The sequence below is a fragment of the Melanotaenia boesemani genome, chromosome 17, assembly GCF_017639745.1.
Source record: "Melanotaenia boesemani isolate fMelBoe1 chromosome 17, fMelBoe1.pri, whole genome shotgun sequence".
Taxonomy (NCBI): Eukaryota; Metazoa; Chordata; class Actinopteri; order Atheriniformes; family Melanotaeniidae; genus Melanotaenia; species Melanotaenia boesemani.
In genome coordinates, this window is record NC_055698.1 from 8,892,554 (window position 1) to 8,906,618 (window position 14,065).

Genomic DNA, 14,065 nt, shown 5'->3' on the forward strand with positions numbered 1-14,065 from the left:
GGGGCACTATCGATCTATCCATCTACCTACCTACCTACCTACCTACCTACCTATTGTCTGTCTAATTAAGCTCAGGAATAAAACAATATTTTGACATTTTTGTTAGTTTTTGTGATTTGATATGAAAGGACAAGATACGATTACTGGCTTTTAAATCGAATTAAATAGAAATCGTATGTTGGCAGAATCAAATTGTTATGATCTATTTATTAAGATTTAGATTTAAGATTTAAGAACAAAAGATACTGAATCTATATATTATATCTCAATAAAACTTGTGAAACGTAGATTTGAAACTGGATTCTTCTTCTTTCCTTTCTACGTCAGGAATATTTCATTTGTTCATAAGTTGTTTTTTTTTTTTTGTTTTTTGTTTTAATGCCTGTCAGCAGCTTATAAAAGGCTTATAATTAAATAAGTTATTTAATTAAATAATTGCCTCTAAAGATAAGAAACCATTTAGCTAATAGTAAAAAAAAACCAAGACCTGTTAGAATCTTACTCCTTAATTCTTTAAAACTAGAGGTATTTGGAGAAGACAATGTGCCAAGATGGCTATTTTTGGGACCTTTCTTAAACTGTCTGCATTAAAATCTCTAAATTTGTTCAGCTTTACTTTATCATAGTTGGCCTTTGTACAGATAATGTTTACATGTACTACGATTCTACAGCCTTTTAGAGTTACATCTACTTTCTTCTAAAGAGATATTCATATTCATCCTAAAAGTACCGTTTTTTTAGGAGAGCCTTATACTTTTTTCATTTGTGCCATGTGCCATCTTCATTTATTCTGCAACAGTCACACAAATACTGATATTTATACTTCAACTTTCACAAGTGTTCCTTCTACTGTGACTTCAAAGATATTCAAATAGAACTTGTGGTTGCAGAGATACACTCATGGGTATGCAATTTTAAGCAGAGGGCTAAGAAATAAGCACAAGGCTCAAAGGGTTAAAATTCCAGCAAGTACTCTTGGATCATTTGTTAAACTTTATTTCACCGATAATATGAATGAGGCAGCATAAGTATGAGAAAGGATTAAGAATTGTAAGGAACAAAAAATCCTATATAAATTACTCTAACCTTCTTTTTTCAGGTTAAGGTTTTATGAGATTACTGGCTTGTGAGGCCATTTCAGATTTTATGTAATGGATTTTTAAATAAATAAACCATTCATGACCTTGTTAACTTTGTTAAATATGCATCATAAATCCCTTAAATTAGAAAAGCCTTAAATCAATAAACCTCTTAAAATCATAGTATGTCATTTTAATCAACAATTCATTTAGATTTAATAGGAAAAATGGAGGAATATTCATTGTTTTAGTGTTAAACGATTAGTCTTGGTTCACATGAAATGTTCTCAGCTAATATCATCAGATGTATGAATCAATTCACTTAATTTGATTAGGTTAATTACGCAATAAGCTAGAGAACAATGTCTGCCTTGGGTTGTCAATCAGATGTAACTGTGTTTCAGAATAACTTTTTTCTCCCTCCAGTGGCCTCTGTCGGCCTTCCTGCAGCACCCTCCTGAGTGCTGTGCATGTGTGGGCTGGTTAGTGTGTATTTCATGGTCTCATGGGTGCTCAGCTATGTGGGTCTGAACCGTTGAGTCAGGCTCACTGAGCCTCATGTCCAGCAGTTCTGTCCTCCTGAAGCTACTGTTACATAAACTCAGCCCAATGATGAGGTGTTACTCAACCCACATGTGGAATAAGAGATTGTGGGGGTGTATGTGTGGGGGGGGTGCATGATTTTGGGCTTGATGGATGTCTTTCTCTGTGTGAGGTTAGGCTACAAGTGAGAACTATGTGAAATATTTAAAAAAAAAATACTATATTAAAAAGTTGTTGATGGATGCACTTTCTTTCCTTCTCTTTTGCTCTCTCTTTAAGGAAAACGAGTGCATGCGGATCAAGATCCTGGGAGACTGTTATTACTGTGTGTCTGGTCTGCCTGAGTCGCTGCCTAACCATGCCAGGAACTGCGTGAAGATGGGCCTGGATATGTGTGAGGCCATCAAGTAAAATACCAAAGCCGTCCTTGCCTTTCACCCTCTCTCACACACAAACACAAACAAACACGCCTGTTAAACAGATTGAGCAGAAGGAATGCCAGACAGGACTCCAGCTCTGTTTAAACTCTAGTGTAAACACAATGTGAATTCAAAATGATAAGCCTCCAGACTGAACCAACAGAAAATTTAAACAAATGAATATTGTTGTTTAGTTTTGCCCTGTTCTTTCTACAGCTTCATGCATGAACACATACTTATTAGTTCTATGATGGTTTGTTAGCGCTGACAATTAATTATATTCAGATTAAAGATGCCATCTGGTGTTGTTTACTGACATTGTGAAGCATTGTCTGAATTTCACTTTATCATTTAAAGGATTTTCCAAACTGGCTGCCTATTCCTAAATTATGAGTGAAACACTCAGTGTTTTGTGTTTAAAAGTGTGTTTTTAGTTTCTAATATGCTGCGGTCCATTTGTCTAGGAAGTCAGAACCCTTAACTGGGAAAGACGTCATATTACTATTGTTTTGCTCTCTGTTTTTAGCAATACAAGCTAATTGCAAAGCGTTACACTCTATTTTGAACGTCCATCCATCCATTTTCTTCCGCTATTTTGAACGTAAACACCACATATGTTCACTGATAGACACACATGGAACATATAACATCGCATAGAGGTTTGAAAGAGCTGTGCAGTTAATTTATTGAGACACAAACGGAAGCTAATAAATGCTAATAAACTGTTCTGCAGCTCTCAACATTTAAGTGCAGGGCAGCCATGTTGGATTTTGAAGCTGTAAATCTGACTTCTAGTATTGTTCCAGTTAATATTTCTTACTTAAACTTCAGAAATTCTGATTTCTGAAGCTAGCCTAGCTGCTTCCTCCTGCTACCAGTCTTTATGCTAACCTGAGCTAGCAACAGCCTCACTCCATGGCTATTTTTAAAACTCCATGTTGCATACTACACATATTTGGTAGAATGCAGTACATATTGCATAGTACAGATAATATGCGACTTTGTAAGCAGTTAATTTCATATTATGCAATACAATATTTAGCCAGGTGCAAAATACTGCTGATATAGAATGTGCTATAACCCCTTTAAAAGGGATCTGATCACTACTCCTGGCTGAAAGCAGCTTGTGTAAATAAATGAGTACAAATGAAAGTCAGTCAGATATGAGCATAGGGTAGCAAACACAAAGATATCACATATCAATATCATGAGCAAAAACTTTGTACAGCAGCATAAAATAAAACCAACCAGATGATCATACTTTTGTAGCTCCCCATTCTACTATTTAAAAGTAGACTGCTTTTCAAATGAACAGGTTTTTATCTGATTAGCAAGGCTAGACAACCACATATTTCAGCATGACTTTACAGTAGTCTGGGGCTTTTTCTCAGCTTGGCTATTTTGTCTCATTGTTGAATTTTTAGCTGACAGTGTTTTTGCAACTGAATTGGGCTTCAGTGATGTGGGACCATCAGCCCACCACTGTTTTTCAGCTGAAGCAGGTGGTAGCTCTGGTCAAGGGATGATGGTGCAGTAGCTGTGACGAGGCTTGCATGGCACACCTCACAGGACAGATTTATTTTAGGACATTTTTGACAACAAACCCTGAAATGTAGACAAGAGCGTTGTCCACAAGACGACCAATGCGGACGGGCAGGTAACTGTGGTCACATATGACGTCAGAAATGCTTGACCTCTTCCTCTGCCATTAAAGTAGAGTGAATGTCTGCAGCTGATTGGGATACAGTCTCATCTTGTGTTGCCACATTGCCTGACCCACTTGGTGTGACACCACAATGGACCATCAGAAAAAAAAAAATGCCCTGGAACTACCCTGCAGTAGGATTGTTATTCCAGCCTCCTAAATAAATAAATAAATAAAAAAATAATAATAATTAAAAACAAACATTAACACACTTAGAGAGCTGTTTGGTGGGGATAGTGAGAGTCCTAAAATATATATCTTATTATAAACTTAGATTAGGTTAGATGTAATGCACAATAAATCAATCATTCCTAGTCATGCAGAAAGAACTGCCGGTAAAAAAAAAACAAATCTTAGCCTACTTGTGAAAGGTAATGCCATGCTATCGGCTTTTAATATTGCGCTGGTTATTGCAACCGTAGGCTGCACAAAATACGGGCGTAGTTGCTGGAACTGTCCTGACTCTGGTTAGTTCTGAAGCTAGCATTGAATGCGGACACCCATCCAATAAGGCGGTGACGCGGCATCACGCTCCAGCTTGTAATGACGCGTCTACGTATATGTCTATGCTGCAAACACTTTCAACATGGAGGAACAGATCATTTTAGCTGTCTGACTTTATAATACTTCACGCAAAGATTATAGAGATGTAGATAAAAAGGCAGCCGCGTGGCACCAGGGTGAATTCTTATGAATGTAGGTTCTAGATTTATCTGGATCAGAAACCAGTGGTTTCTGATGGTATTGCTCTGTTGTTATATCTGGATATATGCAGCCACAAGCTCATAAGGATCAAAATACACAGTGGGCCTGTGACCAACAAAAGAAGTTTGCAGTTAACACACTCTTTGCTGTCAGTATTCCTTTTTGAAGATAACTGGCGTACACATTGGGAAAAAGTTAACTAAAGTTAAGACATTTTAACAGATTTGAAAGAATTAGCGGTATTACTGTGCAGAGTGTGGCCAGATGGTAACAGTATCAGATTAGCTGGTTTCAAAACCACCTATTAAATACTACACATACAGTAATATGCAGTAGATACTGCATACTTTCATACATACATTTATGGCTAGCATGTAGTATAGTATGCAAGCTTATAAGTGATTTCTTTTTAATACAACAGCCTTTTTTTTTGCCAGTTTCTGGTTTAAAAGCAGAAGTAAAGAATGCCGTAATTGTTTAGCTTATTAATGCTTGTAAAAGAAATAAATAAGAAAAATGCTATTCCATATTACTTACCTGACAGAAGACTAATGCTTGCCTGAATGCCTGGGAAAAGATGAGTAACTTAAAAAAAAGAAAGTAAGAAGCTGTGAGATGTGTTGTGTCAGCAATAATGACAAATATGTGCATTTCAAGGTTTGAGACTGCTCCGCATGACATTGCACTGCATTATGGGATACAGTATGTGAAGCAGACTAGTTTGATACTTACTGAAGAATTTCTCCAAATCAGCACATCATTAGCATGTTGACATATGAAATACACATTTAACAACAGCCCATATGTTTTATTTAATTTACAATTGATGGTAAAGTCCAGGAAGCTGATGGGCACACTTCCTCTACAGATTCACTTATTTGCTCTCTACTCTAAACAGGAAGGTCCGAGATGCCACTGGAGTCGATATCAACATGCGTGTTGGCGTGCATTCAGGAAATGTCCTCTGTGGTGTGATCGGCCTCCGCAAGTGGCAGTATGACGTGTGGTCACATGACGTTACATTGGCCAATCACATGGAGGCTGGAGGAGTGCCAGGGTAAGATATGAACAACTAATGCTTAAAAGAACGTAGCACTTTTCTGTAATTATTGTGTGCTTACATAGTGTGTATGAAGTGTATGAAGAGGTTTTACATCAGGATATGCTCTCATTTTCAGAGGGACGTGGAACAAGTGACAAATCTGTTCTCATTCTACCTATTATTTAGATTTTAGTAAATTATAGCCACCTCATTTAACCAACTAGCTCTGCATTTGTGTCCATTAGTTCTGCCATCCTGGCACTGTAACAAGCTAGGGAAAATTGGCTCATGGGTAGCTGTGTGCTGCTCTGAAAATAAGCTCTCTAGTGCAACAATGTTGTCTCACTGGGCTGCTAATGGTTGTCTCCTGCTACACCTGCTGAGAGGTATCTGAAAAATGTCTGCTTAACAAAAAAAAAAAAAAAAAACATTTCCATCTCCTTCCATCTCTGTTTACAAAGATAACAAAACAAGATGAAAAGGGAGAATTTCAAGCTAGAGTGTTTTGAAAGCTGGAAAGCAAATAAAATGTTTGATGGAGCTGTCAATGGCACAGTGACGCAAGCAGTGCACCATTCATTATCTGTCCACTTACTCATCTCCAGGAGGGTCCACATCTCCTCAGTGACACTGGAGCATTTGAAAGGCTCATACAAGGTGGAGGCTGGGGACGGTCAGAGCAGAGATTCCTATCTGAAGGAACATAAAGTGGACACCTACTTGGTCATCAACCCCAAGGTAAGATGTCTTCACCAACATGTTAATGTACACTCAGACAGAAAGCATGGTTACATTACATTTAGAAACCCCAAATGCATTTTATTTATTTATTTGCTGATGGTTCTGTGTCAGTTTTACAAGATTTGAAATGCACTGTTTCCATCTTACAACACAATATTAGTTCTGTTTATAATGATGGCATGTGTTAGTATGATCTTAATTCAGGTGGTACATTTTTAAAAGTTAGACCTCATTGAATAAATTGTGATTTCTTAATAAATATACACTCATCATCCACTTTATTAGGAACACCTTGTTAGTAATGGATTGGACTCCTTTTGTTTCAGAACTGCCTCAGTTTCTCATGTCATAGATTCAACAAGGTGTCGGAAACATTCCCCAAAGATTTTGCTCCATATTGACATGATAGCATCACACAGTTGCTGCAGATTTGTCATCCATGATGAAAATCTCCCGTTCCACCACATCCCAAAGCTACTCTTTTGCAGTGGTTCTTGACCCATTTTCTAAAAAGCTGTGGACCCTCTGCCCACCCTCTTATGCTGAAACTATGCTTTATGTTTTTATTAGCTAACTTCTTCCCACAAATGATGCATTCAGTCCAGTCCTTTGATAAAACCAAAGTAAAGGTAGCAATCAACTAATCATCTGTTCTGTGGCTTCTCCCAGACATGTTACATTAATGAAACAGTACAGGATAAAAACCCTTTTAAGAACAGGAATGGGATGACAAGTGTCATTTACGTTGCCAGCGACGGATTGAGTGTAAAAGGGTAAACATGAATATGAACTACTCCATTACTGTTGTTGGCTCACTGACCTTTCTAAACCACACGGTATATGGAAGAAAATTTAATTGGATGCACAACTTGTGGCCTACTAAGTACATTTTTGCCTTTTAACTATATATATATATTTTTAATATTGTTTTATTGCAGATTTTGATAATGCATCCCTTTGGGACCTGGTTTGAAGGCTTAAAAAGTTAAGTGGATACAGTCTTTGTGTGGACATGATCTAAATTTTAACAGTCATACAAGTGCTGTACAGTGAAGGTCTCACAGAACCCCTGTGGTCTTTGGGGACCCCCCTTGAGGGGTAAAGGACCCAAGGTTTGGGACCACTGCTCCACTGGATAGAGCTCTAGTGACTGTGAAAGCTGTTGGAGTACAATGAACTCATTGTTATGTTCAAGAAACCACTTGGAGATGATTTGAGCTTTGTGACGTGGTGCATTATGTAGCTAGACGTAGCTTCAGAAGATGCTGTGGTCATGAATGGATGGACATGGTCAGCAACAATACTTGGGTGGGCTGTGGTGTTTAAATGATGCTGAGGTCATACTAAGTGGCCCAAAGTGTGCAAAGAAAATATCTCCCACACAATTGCACCCCAACAAGCTGACATGAATTCCATGTTTTCATGTTGTTTATGCCAAATTCTGACCCTACCATCTGAAAGTTGCAGCTGAAATGGAGACTCATCAGATCAGGCAATGATTTTCCATTTTCTATTGTCCAGTTTTTGATTAATCTGTGTGAATTGTTGCCTTAGTTTCCTGTTCTTAGCTGACAGGAGTGGCACCTGCTGTGGTTTTCTGCTGCTGTAGACCATCTGCTTCAAGGCTGGATGTGTTGTGTGTTCAGAAAGGATTTTCTGCAAACCTTGGTTATAACCAGTTGTTATTTGAGTTACTGTTGCTTTTTTATCTCTTACCAGTCTGCCCATTCTCCTCATACTTCTGACATCACCTAGACATTTTCAGTCAGACAACTGCTGCTTACTGGATATTTTCTCTTTTTCAGACCAGTCGGTGTACACCCTAGAGATAGTTGTGTGTAAAAATCCCAGTAAATCAGCAATTTCTGAAATACTCAGACCAATAACCATGCCACATTCAAAGTCTTAAATCCCATTTCTTCGCCATTGTGATGCTCAGTATGTACTGTAGCAAGTGATCTTCACCATGTCTACATGACCTAATGCACTGAGTTGCAGCCAGGTGATTGGCTGATAGGATATTTGTATAAACAGGCAGTTAAACAGGTGTATCTAAGTTTTTGTAAGTACATTTTCATGTACATTAAAGTGTATAATAGTCAAATGATCTTGTGGTCTAACATAGTTTGGCAAATTATTCCCTACTTTAAGTTATAATTGACGGTTCTTTGACAGTTGAGCAAATCAGGTCATTTTGAGGTAAGGAAGCCACTTCACCACACGGGACATTGCTCAGCTCCCCCTGCTAAATGTGCAGTGGCTCAGTTAATCAGTTACTGATTAATGTCTTTTAGTAGCAGCCGTCATGTACTGTATAAACTAGAGGTCTTACTTTCTCTTTCTTTCTTTTTTTCTTTCTTGGAAAGCATTCTTTCTAAGCAACTTGCAATCATAAGCTGACTGTAAAATAGTGATGATAGTGGTGAAACTAGCTGAACCCAGTGAGATGCTCACATTTACAAAATAAAAGCTTTAAAGCATTTGGACTTGCTGGTCACGGTTTCACACTTACAAATCATCTCCTCTTCACCCTAGCATGGAAATGCTAGGCTGCTAATCGCTACTGACAATGTCACCTACAGGAAAATAATATAGCGTACCAGTGTTATCAAAGTTCAGCAGGTGTTCACTCTCTATTCAGAGAAGATTATGCCTTTGCTTGAGGCATTGTGTGAGGGTTGTGACACTCTGCAGTGCCTACCCACAAATCAGGACATTAATGTCTTATTAAGGGCATTTGAGAGCTCTGCCTCCTCTCCGAACTGTCTGCTGAGAACTTCCAGACAGAATCCAGACTGTGCTCAGATTATTTGACTTAGCAGTTCTGCACTTTCCTAATCCCTCCATAACCTGGACAACATGTATTCTCCTCTAATCATGAACATGAAAAAGCACCCTTCTTCCTCCTTTAGTCATCCTTTATTCATCTTCTGCAGATCCTCCTGACAGATTTAGTTGTAAAAAAAAAAAAAAACTTAATTAATTTAATTTAATTTAATTTAGTATTTAAAGCAGGTACTGTCTTCAGTATTCACCCTGCTGCTTCATGCTACTGTTTCAAATTTTTATTTATATTTAGTGATGTTTTAGACCTAAATGACTCGTTTCAGCTCTGCAAGAACCAGCAGTCTTCTATTTTAACTAGATGTACCTCAATGATACATTTATAGAAGTATTTCTGCACCATAAGACAAGCTGCTACTCTATAGTTTTCACTAACTGCACCATAGATAGCTCTTTATTATCAGAAATTGGGGAAAAAAGGCTGCAGGTGCCTTCTGACATTTGTAAGAAGCCCCAAATGAATCAAGGCCAAAAATGGAGCACGGATCACAGGGAGTGTCATCTCTACTGTCACTGTCACTGTCATTGACTGTCACTGTCAGAGCTGGAAATAACCACAGCCAGCATGGACTGTGTCTGTTTCAGCTCTTAAAGGCATGTGTGCCATGTTTGGTCAGTCACAATGTCTTTCTCTGTGAGCAATTAAAATAAATCACCAGAGGTGCACTTCCTGTCATCCTCCTAGATTTCTGGCATTTTCTGTCAGTGCTGAAGTGGAGTTACTTGCCAAAGAAAAAAACCATGCCAAAATAAAATTGTCGTTCTTCTTAAAAATCTTTTAAGTAGCTCAAAACACTGACAGGCAGGTCAAAGGTGCCAAAAGCAATGTCAAATATTATTTTCTAAAGCATTGGGTGCTTCGAAGTGCGGTTGTGCTGTACTTTTGTATTACAGGATGTAAGCAGCAGGAGTGTTAATCACAGGTTTGATAACTCATTTGATAACGATTTGATGTTTGCTGATATCAGAAATTTTGGAACAATAGGATGTCAATTCAGGAGCAATAATCGATACACATACATTTACCTGCCACTTTATTAAGTACACCTTGCTAGTATACCATTTAGCCTTAATTAGACTGCCTTAATTCTTCATGGCTATCATGAAGTACAGTCAGCTCATTGTCATGTTCAAGAAACCATTTGAAGATAGTTTAAGCTTTGTGACATAGTGCACTGTCATGCTGGAAGTTGCCATCAGAGGATGGTACACAGTGGTTGAGACTCATCAGACCAGGCAACATGAGTTGTTGCCTCAGTTCTCAGTTCAATTAGCTATTTGTGTTAACATGCAAATAAACAAGTGTACCTAATAAAGTGACAAATGAGTGTATATCAAAATGCAAAATTTATAATAGCTATCAGGTGTTTTTTGTACATGGAACAATATAACATACTGATTTAATATTACAAAAAGCAGCTAAAATAATAATATCTTCTTTCATTCCTGAACTCAGTCAGACATTTAGACTTTTAACAAAAACAGACAGTACATATATACAAGACAGTATCAATCTCAGTATCAATCTATACACTGAGCTTTAAAAGTTCACATCATGTTTAAATAATAAATTACAATTTGTGGACATTAATGCAGGATGAAGTTTAAACCTTACCCAATGCTGGTCCTGGCCTGGTCTGGACTCTATATGGCCCCTGGGTCTAATCTGGTATCTAGCACCAAGACATAAGCAACACATGTTTTAAGTACTGTTTTAAATTTCCAGTTTGAGTCGTTGTGAATACCATACCTTACCAGTTTATTTACAAAGCTCAAAACATCATCAATGATCACCAAAGTGCTGCACAATAATCATAAAAGACACAAAGATAAAAGACATTAAAAAAAAAACAAATAGTAAAATCTGACTGGATCAAACTGGTTCTGACTGGATCAGACTTGTTCTGACTGGATCAAACTTCTTCTGACTGGATCAGACTTGTTCTGACTGGATAAAACCTGTTTTGACTGGATCAGACTTGTTCTGACTGGATCAAACTTCTTCTGACTGGATCAGACTTGTTCTGACTGGATAAAACCTGTTTTGACTGGATCAGACTTGTTCTGACTGGATAAAACCTGTTTTGACTGGATCAGACTTGTTCTGACTGGATCAAACTTCTTCTGACTGGATCAGACTTGTTCTGACTGGATCAAACTTCTTCTGACTGGATCAGACTTGTTCTGACTGGATCAAACTTCTTCTGACTGGATCAGACTTGTTCTGACTGGATCAAACTTCTTCTGACTGGATTGTACTTGTTCTGACTGGATCAAACTTCTTCTGACTGGATTGTACTTGTTCTGGCTCATCTGTCAATAAAATTGATAAAAAGAAATATAAACCTGCAAAGTTTCTCTATTTCTGCTATTCCTTCCCAGACCGAGAGGCACAGCCCTCTATTAGGAGTGCGCTCTCGACCCTCTCTGGATGGTGGGAAGATGAGGGCGTCTGTCAGGATGACCCGATACCTGGAGTCGTGGGGAGCCGCCAAACCCTTCGCCAATCTCCACCATCGAGACAGCATGACCGCAGATAATGGCAAGATCAACACCACAGTGAGTTATTATCCTCTCTCTCAAACATAAACACACACACAAACAATCAAGTATCATTAGTTATTGTCAAATTAATTTTATTTGGTCTGCTGGCTGTTTCAGGATGTTCCAATGGGACAGTACCACTTCCAGAGACGAGAGAGGTGAGCCAGAGATCATTTGTGGTCATGACTAATGCTACTGATTGGGTTTAAAGCATTTTCTGACATGCACACTTTTATTTTTTGTGTTTGAAGTTTGTTGTCTTTTCCTTTAATCAAAGATCCAAGTCTCAGAGGAGGAGGTTTGAGGAAGAACTCAATGAACGAATGATTCGTACCATCGATGGCATCAATTCCCAGAAGTAAGCATCATGTCTGCTGCTCATCTCAGTTCTTCATCACTCTTCATTGTTACAAGTAAGGATGTCCTGATCCCAACTCGGGTACCGGATTAGGTTCGCAATGAAGGCCCTTTAGGCCACTGATTACACCCCAGCACTCAGTCTGTGTTGTTTCATGTCAGCCATGACAGTGGTGTAAGGTATTCAGCACATAGCTAATTAGTATACGAACAGATGCACATTACAAAGCTTTATTTACACTGCCATTCAAAGGTTTGGACACACTTTCTCATTAGATTTAGTTGACATAATGGCACAAAAGGCTGCTTTTAAAGACTCTCATGTAAAAATGACAGTTTGGTATTATATTTGTTTATTATTTTAGATTTTTTGGTTTTAGATATCCCAGTTTTACTTCTGCAAAATGTAAAATGAACTGTCTCCAAAAGAATTAAAAAAACATGATTTTGTTTTCACATAATTTTTTATAAAAATGTTGCACTTTCTAGGGTTGATAAGACCTTTCTTCTAAGACACTTATATTAATATGATGTTTTACTTGGTTGTTATGAACACAAAATGTGTTAAATAAAAATTATCATGGGAAAAGTGTCTCATTCAGTTTATGACTACCATTCTATTAACTGGCAGTTAGTTATAACAACATTCATATATTTTCCTCAATAAACAGATTGGCCTCTTGTTAACTAAATGACTTTTTACATTTCTAATATTTTTCAACAATTTAGGAATCTTTTCCAAATGCAGTATGTGGTCACTGTAATTACCACTCAGCAGCAATAAATAAGCAAATAATTATGCATGTTGAATTCATGAAGCAGGAAAAAGCTATCTGACTTAAATCACAAAGGTTATTAGGTTTTAATTGTTTGGTTTTAATTTTCAAATATCATAGATTAATCATAGAATCATTTTCATTATGCAGGGAACAGTTTTAACTGTGGGATATGGCAATACTGTATAAAGTATGACTTTTGCTGGTGGTACATCATCATATACATTAATCAGCCACTACATTAAGACCATAGTCTTGTAGAATAGTAAAAAAAAATACACACTGATCCTGTTGCTTCATTCCAGTCTGCTGTTCAGAAACCTTGTGTTCTGGTATTCATGCAGATGTTTTTAGTCAAAAACCACAAAATACCCAAATTATTACTGCTGACCAGATACATTTAACATGGAAGAGGTGCCCTTCAAAGCAGCACTCGTCATCAGCAACATGTTGAAAAGGTTATCTTAAACAGTTTCAGAGACACAATAAAAAGCCCCCAAAACAGGCCTTATTCAGAGATGCTGTGAAAGTGTCAGTATTTAAGTTGTTCAGCTTTTTCCAAAACCCTTTTCAAACTTTGAAAGCTTCTTTTTGTTGTTTCTTTGTAACAAATATTTACTTTGTTTTGAATTTTTAGATCGAAATTAAAAAAAAAAAAAAACAGGCCTTTAACTCCTAGAGATCTGTGCCACAGTGGCAACACATGAAAACAGTTGCTATATAAGTAAAACCTTCTGATATGTACATTTTCTATTTGTCAGTGTAAAAATCAACACCTGGCACACCACTCTCAGCTTTGTTTTGACATCCTCTACCACAAGGAACAAGGGAAATTGCACTTCTATATTTGCAGGATTTTTAATGCATAATAGAAAGGTCTAAGATAAATAGAGATGTGTCCCCTTTATATTCAGTGAAAGCAAATTTAAAAAAACCTGCATAACCTCTGAAACCACCTGTATTTGACTTGTATTTCCCAATGCATTATGATTTGTGCACAGTGCAATACGCCACTGTATGGGTGGCAAAGAGCATACACAGTGACAAAAGGGAACATTTTATGAAGTGGTGATAATAGAGTATAAAACACTCTGGAAATCCCATGATATTATATACAATAGAGTGATGCTGATACAGCCAAAACACCATCAGGGTTCTAATGTTAAACTTTCATCTAGAGAAGCCCTGACCTCTCCTTTAAACCGGGTGCACATGTGCCACGTTACAGCTGTACCGCGGCCTCCGCTGCTGTTCACAGCCATTTTAGTCAATAGTTTGGTTTCCACCGGGTGCGCCGCAGCACGTATCAG

The 14,065-nt window shown here is 37.7% G+C and overlaps 1 protein-coding gene across 5 annotated transcripts in view; it reads left to right on the forward strand.

Annotated features, from left to right (window-relative positions):
• adcy2b (adenylate cyclase 2b (brain)) overlaps positions 1-14,065 on the forward strand; it is an 81,159-nt gene that overhangs the window by 43,403 nt on the left and 23,691 nt on the right. For all 5 annotated transcript variants that reach the window (XR_006008098.1, XM_041966923.1, XM_041966924.1 and 2 more), the window contains 6 exons: positions 1,902-2,029; positions 5,350-5,508; positions 6,099-6,231; positions 11,461-11,637; positions 11,740-11,780; positions 11,900-11,980. Coding sequence is in view for 4 of the 5 variants with exons in the window: in XM_041966923.1 (XP_041822857.1) it covers positions 1,902-2,029; positions 5,350-5,508; positions 6,099-6,231; positions 11,461-11,637; positions 11,740-11,780; positions 11,900-11,980 (719 nt within the window). In the remaining variant the exon portion in view is untranslated. The remainder of the gene's footprint in view (positions 1-1,901; positions 2,030-5,349; positions 5,509-6,098; positions 6,232-11,460; positions 11,638-11,739; positions 11,781-11,899; positions 11,981-14,065) is intronic.